The 19,288-nt window shown below is 40.7% G+C and overlaps 2 protein-coding genes across 2 annotated transcripts in view; both read right to left on the bottom strand.

Moving 5' to 3' along the window:
* LOC141569853 (uncharacterized) overlaps positions 1-3,336 on the bottom strand; it is a 36,322-nt gene extending 32,986 nt beyond the window's left edge. The window contains exons 1-2 of the mRNA XM_088801853.1: positions 3,138-3,336; positions 312-485 (exon numbers count right to left, since the gene is read on the bottom strand). Coding sequence (XP_088657979.1) covers positions 312-485; positions 3,138-3,335 — 372 coding nt within the window. The 5' untranslated portion in view covers position 3,336. The remainder of the gene's footprint in view (positions 1-311; positions 486-3,137) is intronic.
* Positions 3,337-15,374: 12,038 nt separating this feature from the next.
* Positions 15,375-19,288, bottom strand: part of LOC148756416 (POTE ankyrin domain family member B-like) — a 36,519-nt gene continuing 32,605 nt past the window's right edge. Inside the window, exons 13-14 of the mRNA XM_088788962.1 lie at positions 16,914-17,846; positions 15,375-15,563 (exon numbers count right to left, since the gene is read on the bottom strand). Coding sequence (XP_088645088.1) covers positions 15,375-15,563; positions 16,914-17,846 — 1,122 coding nt within the window. The remainder of the gene's footprint in view (positions 15,564-16,913; positions 17,847-19,288) is intronic.

Below are 19,288 nucleotides of genomic sequence, written 5' to 3'. Positions count from 1 at the left end.
TAGTCTTGGCAACTAATCACCGACTTGCGGGTTGTTAAAGACTGAGAAGGTGGTTAGTCAGGACAGACTGGAAAAAAGAAGGACGATCTCTTTTGTCATAAAAGGTAATCAATATTTTTCCATTTCAGCAATGATAACCCTTACAAGCATTATGTTATACTTAAGAAATAAGAGCCAATTTATCTTTGCTACACTGAAATTTTCCCACTACTTGGCTCCTCTGTGTTGAAAAGAAATAGTGGTATTTGTAGCAACTGTCCGGGTGCGGTTTTGTAATTTGCTTAACACAAAACCAAAGCCAGAACACTTACAGCCATCCTAACTTCAACAAAGGAGTCTTCTGAGTGGCCGCTTGAGTTCAGCTTGAGCTGTAATTCAGACACCATGCCCAGCAGATCTGCCATTTTAGCTTGAAGGCGCGCCGCCTGGGTCTTTAGCTGTTCCATTTCCTGTTCTGCTACTGCTTTGGGGTCCCCAGGTGGGTCCTGGAAATGACAAGGAACAAAGCGAATTAACTAATCAATCCAAGAATCTGGCCGTCAAACTCCAGTGCTCCACACCCACTGGGAAGGCAGTTTCTCAACATCTTTGTCCCCTGTGCTTTACAATAGAATATTCTAGCTTGTCCTTGGCAATTTTTTTTTGACATAACATTGAAAACGAACATTTTCATATCATTTTATTGTATTGAAATAATAGCAAATTAAAATAACCTCATGAAAGAAAGGCTTCCTCAGCATGCTGGAATAATCTGATAGTATGAAAATAACCAACCAGACCTTGGCAATGGTAGACTTGCAAGTTTTAGTCCAGAATATCGGAAAATAAGGACAAATGCTGCCACAATTCAACCTCTTGCATTTTATTTTCCTCTACAAATGCACACCCACCCCCTCGCTCCCCATAACTGTCATGTCCACTTAGAAGCCCAAGCATCAAGGACATCACTTGGCACAGTGACAGCAAAACACAATGAAAGGTCCAAAATTCTCCCAGGTATATCGTCTGGATACTATAATACTCTGGGTTGGTGCTTTAAGATGCTAAGCTTAAGTCTGGTGAGAAATAAGCCGACTGAAAGTTCAGAGGATGGTATGAAAGCTCAAAAAATTAAATTTCAGCCTCTGTAAACATGGATAGTTCAGCAATACATCAAGTACATGTTGTGTTCAGCCAGATGCAATTACTGCATATGACAAAGTCACAAGACAGACCCTGTTTAGATGCAGCCTTTTACTTGGGAGCAGGGAGAAGAGACTCGACTCCACACTCAGCTAATCAGTGTATGTGCTGCCTTGAGCAGATTCACTTAATGTCTTGGCCTCAGTTTACTTGAGTTAGAAAGAAAGACATGGCACACAGGGTCTCTGGTCCCTTCCAGCTCTGACCTTCTCGGCCTCTCTGATTTCCTCCTCAGGAAACCTTCACTACTCTTGAGGGCATGGCCACCACCACCAGAAATACGCTTGAGAAGCCCTGATGCTGAGGGCGGATTCCCCCCTGTGGAAACAGCGGCAAAGATGGGCCAGCATGAGTGAGACAAGTCCCAGGCCTTGAGAGCTTTACTAAGTGAGGAAGATGACCGCCTAAACCTAAAAACCACCTCAAGGGAGGGAAGGGTCAGCCTGGGAGGCACAGTCTGGGGGGGAGAAGGCTGATGACCAAGGGTATTAAAGAGCCCCAAGTATCTCATTGTTCCAACACCAAGTCCTTTGTCCCAAGGACTCGTTTCTGAGTCCTGCTTGTAGCTCACTTCGATAGATCACCTGCCCTGAAACAAGCGGTCCAGAGTTTCAACTTCTGATCTCAGCTTCTTCCAATGCTGGGATCGGTAAGAAAACCTACAGGCAGACAATCTCAAACTGCTTCTGGAAGCTTCCTTTTTGGCTTCAATGTGTTTGGCTGAAGCCAACTGTCAGCTCACATCCCAAAAGCCAAGGGAGGAAAACCATACAAGACGTCTTCTTCCAGAGAATACAAAATGACTCATATATCCCAGGTGTAATCATTTCTTCAGAGTATTATACCTCAAAAACATTCAGACAATGAGCGATTTCCCCCCAAAAGTGACGTAACCTCTTCCAACTGGAAGACACGTTGAAGCATCAGATGTGGTAAGCCTTATCCACAGTGAAACATTTCCAACACTAATATAAATGCACTAAAGCTCAATGTTTTCATTGTCTCATGAGCACCAGTTGATGAATAGATCACTGATACAAACTGACACTTTTCTAAACAACTTTTCATCCTTTGGATTATTCTACATCATCCCCTTTGCATTACTTTCTTTCCATGTTAGTCCTCTGTTCGCATTCTTTACCCATTCAAGAAATTAGCGATCATCAAAGTTCAAGGTAAAGTCTCAAGAAAGATCACTGATATCTGGAGTTATGTCCTCCCTGAATCAACCCAGTGCTCTGTCCTCCAAAGAGTTAAGATCCAGGTTTGGAAGAAAATGAACAGCAGATGCGTCCATGTAAACAAATAATACCCAGTGAGCGTTAGCAACCAGGCAGACGCTGCACATGTGCTCTGCTTTGTTTTTCACTAACATCTTTGATACCCACTCTGCGTTGTGAGCATATTTCCCAGGTTCTTTGGGTCAATGAAAGCACGGCAACCCTATATAATCTTCTATCACAATATACATTTGTTAAACCATCTTTCAGAAGTAAATGTACAATGGAAAGTGATGAATCTATCTTAGACAGAGAGGAAGGACAAGGTCAGTAAGTAAAGCTTCTGAGTAACAGATTTCTTAAAATGTAATCTTATATCACAGACACACTGAAAACTAACACTTGGATGGTTCTAGGCAGAGGTCCTTCTGCACTGTCTATAATGAATACAAAACATTAGTTTATAACTGCAACATTCTTTTGACTATAATCAATATGGTCAAAGCTTTACAAATGTCTTTCCCCCAACAGTAATTTTTCATGACCCTTAAACCTGCAACCAACCTTCTCAGCAAGAACACTTTTTTCAAGGTAATGCAAAACACCTGTCTAACTTGAACCATGAAAGGTTTTGGTCTAGAAGTCAACACAAATAAGGTTCTACAAATAAGATACTACAAATATTAGTCAAAAAAAAATCAAAAAAAAAAAATCACAGCTTATCAGTCTGCTCACCTGGAATGACCTTTCTGATTTCCCTTTTAGTTTTCCAAGTTCCTCCTTCAAATTTTCAAATTCATGATTCAAAGCCATTAGGCGTTCTTTGGCTTCTTTGCTCTGGATCCCAAAAAAAGGGCGTTCTTCTTTCTGTTTCTCTGTCCAGGCTGAAAACTCCTCAAATCGTCCTTTCAGACCTCGTTCATTTAGCTTCATGGCTTCTGTATGGGGTTCACAGTGAGGGCGTCACACACCAGGGGACTGAACCTGATTTCATGAATCACACTGCCCCTCAGACCCCTTCACCGGGAGGCTCTGGATCTAAAGATGCCACGTTGGGCCTGGGCCCAAGGATCAGCCAGAAGAAGACTGTAGCAAGATGAGGGGCTTTTGTTTTCAGACAGGACCAGCGGGTCTAATGGCATTTCTAGTCCTCATAAGTCTCAAGAAAATAAAATTGGTTCAGGTACCTCCAGATAGCACAAGTACCTGTGTATAACTACAGAGACTAACCCGATTCAAACACAGGTCCTGCCAAAAGCCATGGCTTGAGATAGTAGAATGCTTCCTCTTAACGAGGTAATAATATGTAGGACTAACTCTGCAATAGTAGCAGCCTTCTTTCTTTTTCCTTTTAAATGGACTAAATGTCAATATGCTATTTCCCAGAGACACATAAAATACTTTTTATACTTACCTTCACCAAAAGTAAACAATGAAAGCAGCTGTAGCCTTACTGAAAGCTTAATTCTGTACTCTTTCTGTCCCCAGGGAACCAGACAGAGAGCAGGGAGTTCACAACAAGCCTTATTACAAAGGGTATTATGTTCAGGAAGGTCCAGGGTGAATGGAGAAAAACGGGGGCCAGGTGCTGCTTGCCTTTCAGCAGATGGTTCTCCATCAGGAGCTCCTTCATTTGAAGCAGCAGCTCCTCTGGGGTGAATGTGTCCAGGTTTGGGGGAGCCGGTTTGGGGGAGCCAGATTGGGGGGTCCATTTCCTGTGGTTTCGTCGGGGCTGTCCCCCTTTTCAGTTAGGCAGTTAAGTGGTTGGTGGGACATGGCAACAGATCCTATGGAAAAGTTACAAACAGAAAATATAGCTGTCCGTCCTCTGCAAGGGTTCCCCCTGAATCCCACCAAATCCATTAGCAATTGCTAATATGTATTCCAAAAGTTGCCTACTTTCCCTCCCATTATATTTTGAATATTTTTGACTCTTTTAAACAAAGGCATATCCTAGCTCAGTGTGTATGTGTGTGCATGTGTATGCCTGTGCATATGGGTGTGCAGAGGGGTACAGTGAGGAGCTGGGAAATGGAGGAGGAAATAAAGGGCACGGCATCATGATGATCGGGAATCTCAGCAAGACTCATTCAGGAGGATTTCCATATGTACATATTTGTAGATTTGGGCAAAGTATCATTGAGCTGATTTTCCCATGCAAATCATTCCATTCAAGTCTCCATACTGTGGGAGAATTGTGTGGTATGTTAAGTATATTTCAGTAAGCTGTTAATAATCTCCATATTTTATTTCTTGTATTCTTGGCTAAGAAGAAAGGGAGAACTAACATATTTTGGATGCTCACTATGTCCCGAATCACTGCATCAGACACATCAGCTCCTAATCCTCATTGAAACTCCATTATATTTAGTTTACAGCTGACAGAGCTGAGTTCACTGAGGTTTTACAGCTCATCCAAAGTCACTTAAGAAGAGGCACAAACAAGTATTAAGGATGACTCCAAACCCAGGTATATAGGACCATAAAGTGATGACTGAATATTTAGGCTTCAATATTGGATCATTTTGCAAAGCACACTAAAAAGACTAAGAAATGTCGCCTAGTTATTGCATGTTCTGAGACTGTTTTAAGCATACCACGTAACCTGTAGAGGGGGCAAAGCCGACGTCAATAAGACACAAGTGCATCCCAACTCCACTTCTGTAGGGCCTATCACCTGGGCAAACAGAACTCTCCTCTCATGACTGGCTGCATGCTACAGGCAAACATTTTCTTTTACACACTTCATGAAGAAGATGATAAGCCTTTTCATGAAACCCTGCGGTCAGTGAAGACGAGGAGAGAGAAGTACACTCTGATATCTCACTGTATCATCACAACTGAGTGGTCTCCCAGTGCCCATATAAGAAAGGCAACCAACACACTAGTGCAGGACAGTACTTCCTCCTGATCCAACAGGAGGCGGCACCCGGGCTCTCTGGGGGTCCCCTGGCACCAAGAGGCTGGCGACCTGCCTTTAATCTAAAGGTCCTTGTAGGAAATCAGAGATGGAGCTACTACTGATGGGACAGCAGGCCCCCAACAGTGTCACCTGTGTGACTTCTCCCCAGGCAGCTAGCACAAGGAAAGGCATTCTCATGAGATTCTTTAATGAAGATGGCAATGTCAGGAAGTAAAAACACTGATAAAGCACGATATTCAAGTGTGAGCCGTTGAAGGCACCGATGTGTCCCATATCCCAATTCATTTAGCAAAGAGGATACTGCTGACGTGTGCTCTCTGATAGTATCAGGGGACGAGAACGAGCTGCTTTTGTTTTCCAAATACAATAATCTGGATAAAAATAATTCGGTAAAGCCATTTTCTGGCTTTCCATAAATTCAGTTTTGTACAGAATGATATTGGTGCTAACATTTCATAAAAATGGGTTTTTACTTTATATCAGTGTTCCCATCTATTTTGCAGGGGAATACTAAAGTTCTAGGTGATAGACCTAAAGATAAAATCCTTGTAACGTGTATCATTTACTCGTGCACATTAAATTTCCTCATTGTATTCGATGAGTACATGACACTTCGAAAAAGTAAATGGACATATTTAACAGATTTTTAAAAAGTACCTAAGCAGGTATCTACAAATGTGTTTGGTTCCATTTCATTATACGCACACATTTCTCCTTAATAGTTTTTCCAAGAGAGGGGAAAGAGGAGGAAAGGAGAGGAGAGGGGAGAGGGAGGATAGAAAACCACCCGGATATTTTTCCTCTTTGACTATCCTTTATACCTCTACCAAGTCTTCAGACACACCATAAAGGAGTTAAACAGCTTCTAGTTATTACATTGGTGCTTCTCACTTTTCCAGGTTGCCCAGATTTTATAAGGACACCAGGAAAAAACAACAACAGGGTTATACTAACGGAGATGGTAGAATAAACACTGGGTGCCACAAACAGATGTGTGACCTCCAGATGTCACCTGACCTCTTGTGATGGTCAGCAAATGTGTCTTATCCAGCAAATGATCATTACAGTAGTTTTCAGCTCAAAAAGTGTTCTTAAGCTTCTAATAAGGTCACAGTCCAACCCATACCATTCAACACATGCACCCTAACAGCCCAGGGCCATGCCACCGTCTCACACTAATAATACACATGCCTATCCTAGCTATAGGAAAGCCTTCGGTATTCAGCATTGTTAGGGAAAATTATTTGGTAATGCAGATGTCACAGTAAATAAAGTCAGCCTGCATGCTGAATATAAGTATGTAAATACCAAAATTATAAGCATGTAAATTAGTACCAAAATTTTACTAAAAGCAATTTAACTGACTTGTGGTGACTCAAAGAGAACTTTATGATTTTAGAATATTTCAAGGGGCCTCATTATGAATTATCACAGTACAGTGCATATGTGAAAGGTCTGTTGGTAGAATGCCAGTTAGAGGGAGTTGAGTCCTCTGTTTTTAACAACACCTTGAGCTGCTTTCAATGAAACAAACACAGAGATGTATTATATATCCTTGCACGCATCTTCAAAGGTTATGGAAATTGGAACTAAGCCATTTATTCCAAGTTCTACCCGATAACAGATTTTTTTCATAAAAGGCCAACTAATGTGGATCTGAAACGTGTCATTTACAGAGGTGATATTTAACTACAGAAGGCTGAATTAATTTAACACAGGATTTGTCAAGATTTCCCTGAAGAGGAAAAAGGAGAGCTGCCTAGAAAGGAAAACGATCAAAAGCAAAATCTCCAGGATCTTATTCCCAGACCCACTATTTGAATTCCTGATTATATTTTTTTATCATTCTTAATTCCAGAGGTCACGTAGTTCTAGCAATGACTTGACTTTGTAGGCATGAACTTAAATCTCATCCCTGAGTTGGGCTTTAAAATGATCCAGTCCAACTCTCTATTCTGGCTCTGGCGGCCCAAGATGGCAGATTAGAAATTTAACCCTGGTCTTGAACAACAACAACCAAAATGTCTCGTCTGGCTTTGTGGCAGATGGTCATATAGACCAGGCGTAAATGTCTTCAATGGCAGGAAATATGAGCAATGATCTTAGCAGGCAACTGCCCATTGTATTACAGGATGGTTCTGATTGCCAGAAAGTCATTTTGTATTGAACATAATCTGCCTTATACTGACTTCCCCCCACTGGACATTGGACCAGTGTAAATACCGTGTTTGCCCGTAAATAAGACCTGGCCGGACAATCAGCTCTAACGCATCTTTTGGGGCAAAAATTAATATAAGTCCTGGTCTTATTTTACTATAATATAAGACCCGGTCTTATCTAACATAAAATGATACCGGGTCTTATATTAATTTTTGCTCCACAAGACCCTTTAGAGCTAATTGTCCAGCTAGGTCTTATTTTCGGGGAAACACAATAATACAGAATAAGTCTAACCCTACCCTGGTGTGGTTGATTCTCCAAATCTGCTGATTAAGTTTTCATAGGTTCAATCCCCATGTGGATGAAGAAATTTCAAACAGTGAAAACCTATTTGGTGATTGGAGACAATAGCTGGCTATTGGCAAAGTCTGGTTTGGGTTCACAAGGAAGCTGAGTAAGATTCCAAGACTGCATCAACTAAATCCATCCCCATCCTGGGAAAAGAACTCAAAGTATGCATCCTTCTAGCGGGATAAAAACAACTCTCATCTTTTATGCCAGAAATGCTATCCTGATTTTGTAACTTGCTAATATACGGAAAATGGAAATAGACTTCACCTCATCGCCCCGGGCAGAAACCTGGGAGCTGTGTTTGAGTCTTCCCATTTCCTCTTCCTCCAAGTCTAATGGGTCACTAATGGGTCACCAAAGGGTGTCACTTCCGCCCCCTCGCCATCCTCACCAGCTTAGGTCAGGCCCTCCTTGTCTCGTCTGGACTACAGATATCAACGTCGCACTCCACAGAGTACAGGCCTATTTTGTCCACAGCACCTAGGACATTACCTGACATAGTTGGGGGTCCAACAAATACTTGCTGAATGAAATTTCATAGCCTCCTACACAGTCTGACTCTCAGATCTCCCTCTCAGCCCCACTACCTCCATGGTTTCTTCCCCAACATGAGCTCATGTGCCCGCTTAAAACCCTTCCCATACAAGACAGAGGTCCAGCTCCTTCCTGAGTGAGACAAATAGGGCCTTACAGGATCTGGCTGCCACTTAACCACCAATATCTCCTGTCGCCATGCCACTCATACCCAGAGGACACTACAGAGCTCACAGTTCCCTGCACTCTTGCTTCTATGCCCTTGCATCTGTGTTCTGCCCTGTGCTTGAAATGAATGGCCGCCTTTTGCCCTGACAAACAGCCACTGGACAGTTCAATGTCCAGGTCAAGTAGATGTCCCGTTCTTTCCTCTGCGTACCCGATAGCGCGTTCCTCCTGTGTTTCACCTCCCTGGCCCTTTTCTGCAAAGTAATCACCCCATGCCCGTCCATCTTCCTGTCAAACTTAGACCCAGGTCTGTATTTCATTCTTCCTAGATGTTGTCACACAGCAGGCCCTCAGGAAATGTTTGTTGAAATGAAATGAAAATGTAGTTTACCAAGGTATTTTAAAGTCTAACACTAGTAAAACACTTCCTGCTGCGTAGGTGACAAATCCACATGAGTTTCTCTACAGTTCTATGGCATTCACTTCCAGATTCTTAAATTCAACATTTAAAACTTACCTTGAAAATCAGTACTGTTTTTCATGTTACTATTAGGTTGCTGCAAGAGTAATTGAGGTTTTAGTTTCGGAAATAACCTTTCCACCTTAGTCACTCAAGGGCCCCAGTGGTGGCAGCCCCTCACCACCGACACATTTTCACCCCTAAAGCCCAGTGGATAGTCTCACATCAAATTCTACTTAGAAGGCAATCTGGGAGCACACATAATAGCAGATAAGTGACTTTCAGCAAAGATAAATCAGGATGGTCTGGGACAACCTGTTGTTTTCAGTAAGTGAGGATGCTTTCAAATACAGCAGGGTGAGTGTTAAAAGATTACGCCCACCGACATAGCGGTGGTAACGTGAGCAACCAGAGGAAATTACAATGACAGGTGTTTGCAACAACTTCATCCTGGGTCATCCCACAGATGACCCCGCTAATTAAAATTACTGATAATAAGACATGCGTCGATTGCCAAAATGCTAACAAACCAGGTCAATGTGTAGCAAGGAAGGGACAGTACATTGTGAATGGCTGAACAAGGGAACAAAGCACATAAAGCTACTTCGTGTTAGAGAAAGAAGTAGGAGGAATTAAGGCCCATGTAAAGAGTAAGGACTTAAAATTTTCCCTGAGGTAGCAGATGTTAACTTTAAAGCGAACCGAGCAGAGTGAATATACATTTGGTTTTAAACATGTTGAGTGATACAAGTATGTTCTATACCTGATAGAAATTTAGTTAGTTATAAAACCCAAAATCCGTAACCTCAATTTGTCTGAAAAACTATGCTGTTTGCTTTTTTGTTTCTGATAATTGCCTAAAATTCTGGAAAGCTTTTTCTTAAAATGTAGAAATAAAGGAGCAATATATTTTTGTTCATGGTGAAAAAAAAAAAAGAGTAATTGAGGTGTTTGCATTCATTTTTAACCTTTAAAAACCACAATTACTTTTGCACAAACTTAATGGAAAGATATCTGAACATCATTTCATAACATATATTCTGTTATTCAATCCTCATGCACATCAAAGTGAAAACAATGAGAACTTGTGATACGTATATTTTTTCTGCATGAAATAGATGTTATTTTAAAAACCAACAACAAAGTTTACTTGTTTCGTTTTGCTTTGTATTAACTGTTCCACAGATTCCAAAGAACATACCACACAGTTCAAGTATCTATAAAATTCACAAGAAGCAGGGCTCGGAGATCTACGTAAAGGGGGGCTTCCACGGTAAGGTAATAGACACAGTGACCAATTCCTTTCAAGAATAAGTTTGTTTTGGTTTTTGGAGGGTTTATTTGGATTCTATAGCGTGAGATGCAACCTGAGGTCAATTACAAAAAGACGCTACTTTTATAATGCTGTTCACAATATCTAAAGAACTACTGAAACTGTCCCAGTAGAAAAATGGATCGTTCATCCCAAAGACTCTAATCATTGTCTTCTGTCTCCAGGGTAGTCCATTCCAGGGCGGTCCCTGGCCCTGGCCTCCTGTCAGGGCCTCCCAGCTGACTACAGACTGGGCAGGGCCTGAGGGTTAGCCTGGCCCCTCGACAAAGAGCAAGGGGGGGTTCCTGTTCACAGCGCCACTTGCTGAACCAGATCTCAGGCTTTGCATGTCCTACCACCACCTTAGGGTCCTACAGCTTTGGTCTTCCTTAAATAACTCTGTGGCACACATTTCTGTGCAACAGTTTTCCTGGTGAAGGAGGCAGAGGAACCTGGTTTCATTTTCTCTCCTCGATGTTTACTGCCTCCAGCTTACACATCTCCAACAGTAAAAGCAAGTCCTCACCCTCATCAAATATTCATAGTCTCTCTCTCTGTCTAAATACATGTATATAAGTATGTATGTACACATATCCACACACAGACACCCACACATGTTCTAGACACAAGAGTTTATGAAGATTCCTTTGGGCCAGCTCTTCAGTATCCCACCACCTGAGAGAAGTCATTTGTTCTTCAGCGTTCCTGGGCCGTTTCCTAAAGCTAGAGTAGTTTTCAGTTTTTTACGTCTCCCAAAGGTGTACCCTTAACCACTTCCCTTATAATGAGGCACTAGCTGTAGAGTGATTCCCAACCCGCAGGATGGTATCACCTTACGCCACCTTCGTGACCTTCACAGGAAGTCACCTGCGGCTGGCCAGGCCGGTGAAGGGGGAAGGGCGCTTAGGGATGGCTGCCCTCGTGGCCCTTTCCCACCAGGTCAGGATCCGCTGGGAACTGGAAACCCTCCCACAAAAGGGGACTCCCCAACCCCTGGCCACCCACTCCCCGATTGGCTCAGGATGGCAGGGAAGGGGTCTGCGGGAACAGCTTCCAGGGTAGATAGAGAAGAAGTCACCACCTCGCCCAACCCCGAACGGCCCCCCGGCCCTGGCTCACCCGTTGCCTGAGCTCCCGCCTCTCTCTGGGTTACTGTGTCCTCGGCATCGTGCCCGCTGGGGAGAGTCTCCTAGTAAAAACCAAAACAGTGGAAAATAAGAGGAGGCCTGTGGGTCTTAGACATTTGGGTGGAGGAATGATGCTGAGGAAAGAGCTGGAAGCACAGGTCATTTCTTATGAAAAGGACAGGACAAAGACTCACAGGGGACAGCAAAGGGCCATGGAGAAGCACTGGCATGGGTAGGACTAAGTCCTAATCCAAGAACAGACAGCACACGTCAGGCTGTATTTCAGAATCGCTATGGACTAACGTGCCTTCCACTTTCCTTTTCTGCAGGGGAAACTTCAGCAGTCCGGCAGAATGTTGGGTGTGTGGGTGGTAGATAACTCGTTGGACAAACGAAAGGTAAATGAAATGTGGTATATATCAAATATTGCCTTTCGACTATCACAATCTTTTTGTATAAAAATCTGACTGCAAAAATCATTAATTTTATGAACTGAGATTTCTTTCTCTGTAGAGAGGAATTACATTACTCCCAGCAAGTAGTATCAACATGAATACAGTACTTTTATTAATGAGACTGTTCTTATTGTCTAAAATAGTATTATAAGCTACTATGACAGACATACACATTCCTTTGCAGTATGACACAAATGAAGAGATTGACTCACCAAGCTTGTACCTGACAGGTTCCTGTGAAGCTGTTCGATTAGGCCCACTAGCTTTTTAGTTGTCGTTGTTAGGTCAGTGCTTTCAGTGTCAAGCCTAAAGTGAATATTTTGACATAATTATTCTCACACATTGACTTTAAAGCATACCACATAATCTCTGAACAAATATCTGAAGGAGCAACTACATAAAATCTTACAATTTGAAAAGCGCATGATTTGGCAATTGTGCCATTTTTCTAGTTGTGAATTGTGGATAATGTGCAAAATCAGAGACAATGTACACAAATTATTCTTTTCAAGGTAGCGCAAAGCTGACACTTTGACCCAGCTTCACACTCATGTGTTTATTGTTATAACTGATCTAACTGTCATACTACACTACACATCTGCTTTATAGATACTCAGGTTATTTTCTGTGCTGCTTTAACTTATACTTTTGTACGTGATCTTGAATCTTCTCAGTACATCTCGCATCCTCTGTATGTCGAGCTCTTGATTCTTGCTGCTAAAATAAAGAAAAAGTGATGTTGAACTACTGATGATCTATGACATCTGACAACTAAGTTCGCAAACTTGTTGCAATGATGTTGCTCCCCTTTTTTTATTTATATGAGGGATTGTTCATTATGAATTTCTACCAACTGGACAAACAGTTAACCAAGTTTACTCTTTGGAAGTGCTGAAAAGGTTGTGTGAAAAAGTTAAGAGGACCTGAATTTTTAGCCAACGACTCATTGCTCTTGTATCACGACAATGCACCAGCTCACAGGGCACTGTCTGTGAGGGAGTTTTTAGCCTGTAAACAAATAACTTTATTGCAACACCCTCCCTACTCACCTGATCTGGCCCCCAATGACTAAATATGTCATTATCCAAAGATAAAGAAAATATGGAAAGGAAGACTCTTTGATGACATTCAGGACATCAAAGGTAATATGATGACAGCAATGATGGCCATTCCAGAAAAAGAGTTCCAAAATTGCTTTGGACTGTGAACTAGGCGGTGGCATTGGTGCATAGCTTCCCAAAGGGAGCTTTGTGACCGAAGTGATATTCAGAAACGAGGTATGTAGCACTTTTTCTAGAATGAGTTCTCACACTTAATTATCATATCTTGTAGTACAAATGACCCGAGAAGTCAAACATACAGTATTCCAAGCATCCCATCAGCTCTAATTTTAAATATTGACATATGTGAATTACCAGGCTAGTCCAGTTGACATGTTACTCTTGGGGGCAGTCAGATAGTTCATGGAATAGTTTGAGGGGCAGTAACTAAATAAGAGCCAAAATGCCAGGGTTTTTATCCCAAGTCCACCAGTTATTAGCTTGAGCAAAATACTTAAACTTTTTGGGTCTCAGTTTCTTCATGTATAAAATGAGACAATAGTGGCATCTACGTCACTGGGATATTGGGAAGATTAAATTAAGGAACATATGTAATAGAAAAGGACATGGCGCACAGTAAAATCAAAGGGTTTGCAGTTGGACTATAATGCAAATGCCACCTCCCGATTGACCATACAATTTCTATGACCATGAGAGGCAGGGTAAAGCCACTGACGTGGGAATAACGGACTCTAGTGCTAAACCCAACTTCCCAAACCAATTCATTCCCGGGAACTGATTATGTTGGGATGTGTTAGCAAGCACTCAGAAGAGCAGAGGAAAGCAACACGCTCTGGCAGATCAGAAAAGCCATCCTCAGACCTGTACAGTTAGAACGTGCTACCAATCTGTACACCCTGTCTGGCTGCAGAGAGGAAGGGCTGGTTCCCTTTAATTTTATTTTTTTGTTTTCATGGAGAGGGGGAAAATGAGCATTTCTTTGGACAATTTTCTGTTAGATTCGTGCTTTCGATTTTATATATAATTGTGAGAAATACTTCAGAATAAAAATTTAGTTATATCAATGTCTCCAAGGGGAAGTATTGGTTTGGTATAAAGTATTTAATTTTATCCTAACAACTGTTAAAGAAAACATTTTTAATTTATGCCAGGATAGGTGCCATCATATCAAATACTATTTCCCCTTAGACAAACTTATACTTAGAAAGACAGAATTCTCGCTCATGAAAAATTAAAACTATGTCAAATTTAGGGCTTGATTGCTCTGCACAGACTATCTGACAAGTGCTGAGGAACATGAGTTCAATGACAGTCAGAGAAAACGTCACGGAGAGGCGAGGTTGGGAGCTGAAATCCGAGGGCAGGGAAATCAAAACATTGGCTCCCACCATAACTTGTAAACTCGTGTTCACAGCAGAATTATTATCAGCCAAAAAGTGGAAACAACACAAAGTTCCATCAACTGATGAATGGGTAAGTATTCTGTCCACAAAGTGAAGTAATGTTGGGCCATAGGAAGAAATAGCTAACAATTGATATGTGCTACAACACGGTTGAACCCTGGAAACGTGACGTTACGGGAAAGAAGCGAGTCACAAAGGACCTCACTTCCTGTGATTCCATTCACATGAAACATCCAAAATAGGCAAATCTATGGAGACAGAAAGTAGATTGGTGGCTGCCTAAGGCTGGGAGAGACAGGAAGACGGGTGACAGCTAAGTGATGTGGGGTTTCTTTTGGGGGTGACGGAAATGTTCTATGATTGTGGTGATAGTTCCACAACTCTCTGAATGTAACGAGAGATATTGAATTGTATGTTTTAAATGGGTGAAATATGATATGGGAATTGCATCCCAATGAAGATTAAAAAGAACAATAGTGAATCTCGATTATTTTCTTAATTCTCTATTGTGGGTGTGCATACTATAATGATCTACATATTTCTATACTTTTACAATATTTCTAAAATGAAAACAAAATGAGGGAAATGTCTACTTCAATTGGTTTGTATAATGAACTTTCTGTACGAGTCAGTCTGAAGTCCATGAAATATATGCCAGTGCTGTAACCATTGACAAAAGTGATGATAAGAAATAAGACAAATGCCTGAATTGTTCTGGTAAACATCATCTTCTGATCTTAAATGGCTGCTCATCGTGGTCATGGAGCAATCACTACAAAATACTGTTTAGTAGGAAAAAGTCTCTCCATTTCTATGAGGAACGCTGCCTATTTCTCAACGTTACCAAGGGTATAGACTCTAAGAAAAAACATGCAATGCGAATAGCAGGATGCAAGCCAGAGTTTAAGGAAGAAGTGCATTATAAAGATAATAAAATTATAATAAATTAATTACAACAAAAACACAAAAGAAAGCTGCCCTTGAAAATCAGGATCCTAAAACACTTTATATTAATCAACTATAGATGAACTGTTGACAGGTTACATTTCACACATACCTGACGTCTGAGTTGCTCTAACGTCTTGAAATCCTGTGTCTCAGCTTCTGAATTCATACGGTAACGTGATCTAACCTCCCGTGAAGCCTCTGACAGAGGCAGTTTTCTTGTGGTGTCAGGTAGCTCTTGTTGAAGTTGTCTCCCAACCACCTAGGAAGATGATGCTGTTAGTGATTTTATAATCACATCTATTAAATTATGTTAATAATCGCTAACTCTAACACATTAATATAATCTATAACTTGAAAAAGATCACCCCAGGCATCATTTCACCTTCTTTTCCTCTTTTGGGCACAAGTCTGTCTACTGAATCTGGGTAAGACACAGAAGGTGTTATCCCGCTGCCCACTCACTATTACGTAGGTTACTTGAACAACAGATTCAGCCCCACTCCCCATTTCCCCTGATGAAGCTGCAAAGCTTAACAATCCACTGACATCTCAAGGGGAAATTGGTATGTCGGTGGGACTAGTGGTAGTCAATTCTACATTGTGGAATGTTTTCCCCCTTTTTTTATCACAGGCTTAAATTGACTTCACAGGTCCTCACGTACACAGTCCACTGCTCACAACCTTCCAACAGATGCCTGTATCTTAGAAGAAAAGCGAACTCATTCCAGTGGTCTTCAGGGCCCCAGGTAACGTGGCCTGGACCTCCTTCCTGCTACACATGAATCCTGCCTCCCCTCACTCGTCTGAAAATGGGGACTCAATGCCAAATTAATAAATCACAGACCGCTACAATTCTCTTTGAAATGGACAAACTTATGTCCAAATGATAGTAAATGGGCCTTGCAATGAGAAATACGAATTTGTAAAAATATTCAAGGACAATTATACATAGCAGTGGGAAGATCAAATCAAGTAGAGTTTTGATAAAACTCCTCACATTTGTCCAAAATCATGATTTAATGAAAAATTAGCTGTCTTTAAAGAGGTCACAGGTCATAAGAATACATTATTTGGGACTGAAATAGTTCCAATTTATATCAAATTGACATGAATAAAATCAAAATTATACCAACTAAAATGTGGAAGAAACTACTGAGGGAAAGGGACACCATCTACACTTCAGTTCATGTGGGAAATCTAGAATTAACTCTACGTAATCCACTTAATTGAACCTTTATCTCTAAAAATTCTGTTTGCATAGGAGCATTTCCATTTATCTGCTTCACAATGGTATTACAATGTGGTAACAAAGATGAAAATTATTATTGCAGCAGTATAGGACTAAATCATTCATATCAATATGTATCTAATAACAATTTATACCTTAAAATTTCATAGTCAACACAATGTCTTGACTCAAAGTAAAGCACCTCACAGGTCTAAGTTTTATTGGCTGGATACAATGTATGCTTTTAAGCTGTTAGCACAAATGCATTTGTAATCTATATATTTTTAATATTCAGATAGATTCAACACTTAGCCATCATCAAATATTTGAACATTGAATTTTCTTTCGGGAAATTTGAAAACTATTTTTCTGGATACTTACTTCTCTTTCTGATTCATCGTTTTCATACTGGCATATTCTTCCTTCCAAGTGAATCAATGTGTCGACTAACTCCTTATGTCTCTCTTTCGCAATAGGATCTTGTTTTTCACATTCAGCTTGAAGCACTTTTCTGCCCTCCTGAAGCTGCTCTTCAACACTCATTCCTGAGTTTTCATTATTGTCACTTTTGTTGAACGCATCATCCAGTTGCCGTCGAAGAAGCATATTTCCACTTTGTAGGTCAGAACCTTTCTCCTTTAGGGATTCCGACTTTCCAATATATGTGTTCACGTTTCCGTGTTCCCTCTGATACACGGGTTCAATTTCCTCCTCTTGACACTGAGTTTGGTTTAGGTCTTTCAGTACAGGTTCAAAAATCAATGTCCTGTCTCTGACAGCATATCTTGTGTGAGGGAGCTCAGTGTCTAAGCTATTGAATTTACTTCCAGCTTTAGCAAGTTGTTGAGAAAGAATCGCCTTCTTTTCTTTTCGGTTACACATAGCAAACCCGCTTTTGTCCAATAAGGGCAAGCATTCATCTCTTAATCCCTGGAAAGCATTTTGTAGGTGTCTTATTAATTGCTTACTAAGCTTATAATGATGGGTGGATTCCGCTTCTGTTTTCAGTCTTTCTTTGCTTTGTCTTTCATTCTCCAGCTGAGAGTTCAGCATTGTATTCTCAGCTGTTGGGACATTAAGCTGTCTGTTACATTCAAATACTGTTTTTGTTAGTGTTTCGTCATTCAGTTTTCTCGTCTTTTGAAGACAGTCATTCTTTTCTTTTACGTTTGCAGTGTCCTCAAAGTACTTTTTTTCCATTTCCTGATTCTGAGTTTTCAGTGTGTCCCTTTGCAGTCTTCCTATGGCGATTTCATCCCCCAACATCTGATTTTTAGGCAACAGGTCTTTTTCTTTTTCATAACTCTCAGAAACCTAAGTAAAACAAAGGAGACTTGTAGCTAGCATTCAATGAAATGACATATCATGATATCCTCTGAAATTAAAGAAGAACCTAAATGTTTATATAATGAAAAGGTTGCAGTAAGTGGATATCCCATTGGAAAAATACAACGATGAATCCAAACCTCCAACTTTATACAAGAATAAATTCCAAAAAGTTAAAAACAAAATTAATATAAGATGCTGAATCCATGAAATGGAAAAAGAGAATTTTAAAATCATAAGAGAACTTTAAGCATCTCAGAACTGGAAAGGCAGCAAACCCAGAAGGCATGAAATAAAAGATTAAGAAGTCTGACTACACTTTAAAATAGAGGTTATCGTCTGAATATACACCTTTCCCACAGTAAGAGTATTCACTCTGCATACATTTGGACTGATTACATTTCCTACAACTTTATTCCCAAGAATACTGAAAAGATATTCTACATTTCTAATACTTTCAGAGTCACTTATAAGATTAAGTCTACTAATCACTGATACATCTAGGCATTGCGCTAAGCACTTCTTTATACATCAATGAACTCGTTTCGTTATCACAATCTTGAACAGAGTGATTAAAAAGATGAGCAAGGTCAGGATTTTCCGCAGGACTTTGGGCTCCGCAATAGTGTGCTTGCTGCTCTTCTAGTGGAAATATGTAAATTCCAACGAAGCCTTAGATTTCAAAAAACTCAGGGAAAATAAGCTCAAAATTATAGAGCTCTTCTTAGAAAGTAGTGAGATCATTTGCTGCTGCATAAGTGTTATTTCCTTTTCATAATGTTTAAAGGAGAAATAAATGTGAAACAGGGGCAAATACACTGACTTCTCTGAATAAAATCCTCACCAATAAATTATCACTAAGTATGTATCACGGCATCCAATTTCTTCAAAAGTTCCTAGTCTGAAGTAGGACTCTACTGGGAGCAAGTTGTTACTTTCTCAAAAGTAGGAGAACGGGATCTAAAAGACGGTCCCTGACCTGGCTATGCCTCTACTCCTTACAATCAGTGGAAGTGAAAACTAACCTCTCTGCTAATACAGCAAGGGGATGAAATCACTGCCTCACACTGAAACTTCCGTTATCAGTAGCAATAGTTTTGAGATTGTAGAAAGCTCATCGATCCCTGTAAAAAGCATTGAAAGCCTCCCCTTTAGATGAGACATTGGGAACGTCACTACTTGACTGTTGGACATAAAAGGACTTCAGTCAAGAATATCATTTATTGCAATGGACCAAAAATGTCACTCCCCCTAAAATACACACACACACACACACACACACACTCTCTCTCTCTCTCTCTCTCTCTCTCTCTCTCTCTCTCTCTCTCTCTCTCTCTCTCAAAATCCTCTACAATTCCCATACGTACAACATTGGTTTTTAAAATATGTACATACACGAATACACACACACATGTTTGAAAAGGACTAAA

This window comes from Rhinolophus sinicus, chromosome 12 (genome assembly GCF_057876585.1).
Source record: "Rhinolophus sinicus isolate RSI-liver-muscle chromosome 12, RSI-T2T, whole genome shotgun sequence".
In the NCBI taxonomy this organism is placed as follows: domain Eukaryota; kingdom Metazoa; phylum Chordata; class Mammalia; order Chiroptera; family Rhinolophidae; genus Rhinolophus; species Rhinolophus sinicus.
This window is presented reverse-complemented; position numbering and strand designations above follow the sequence as displayed.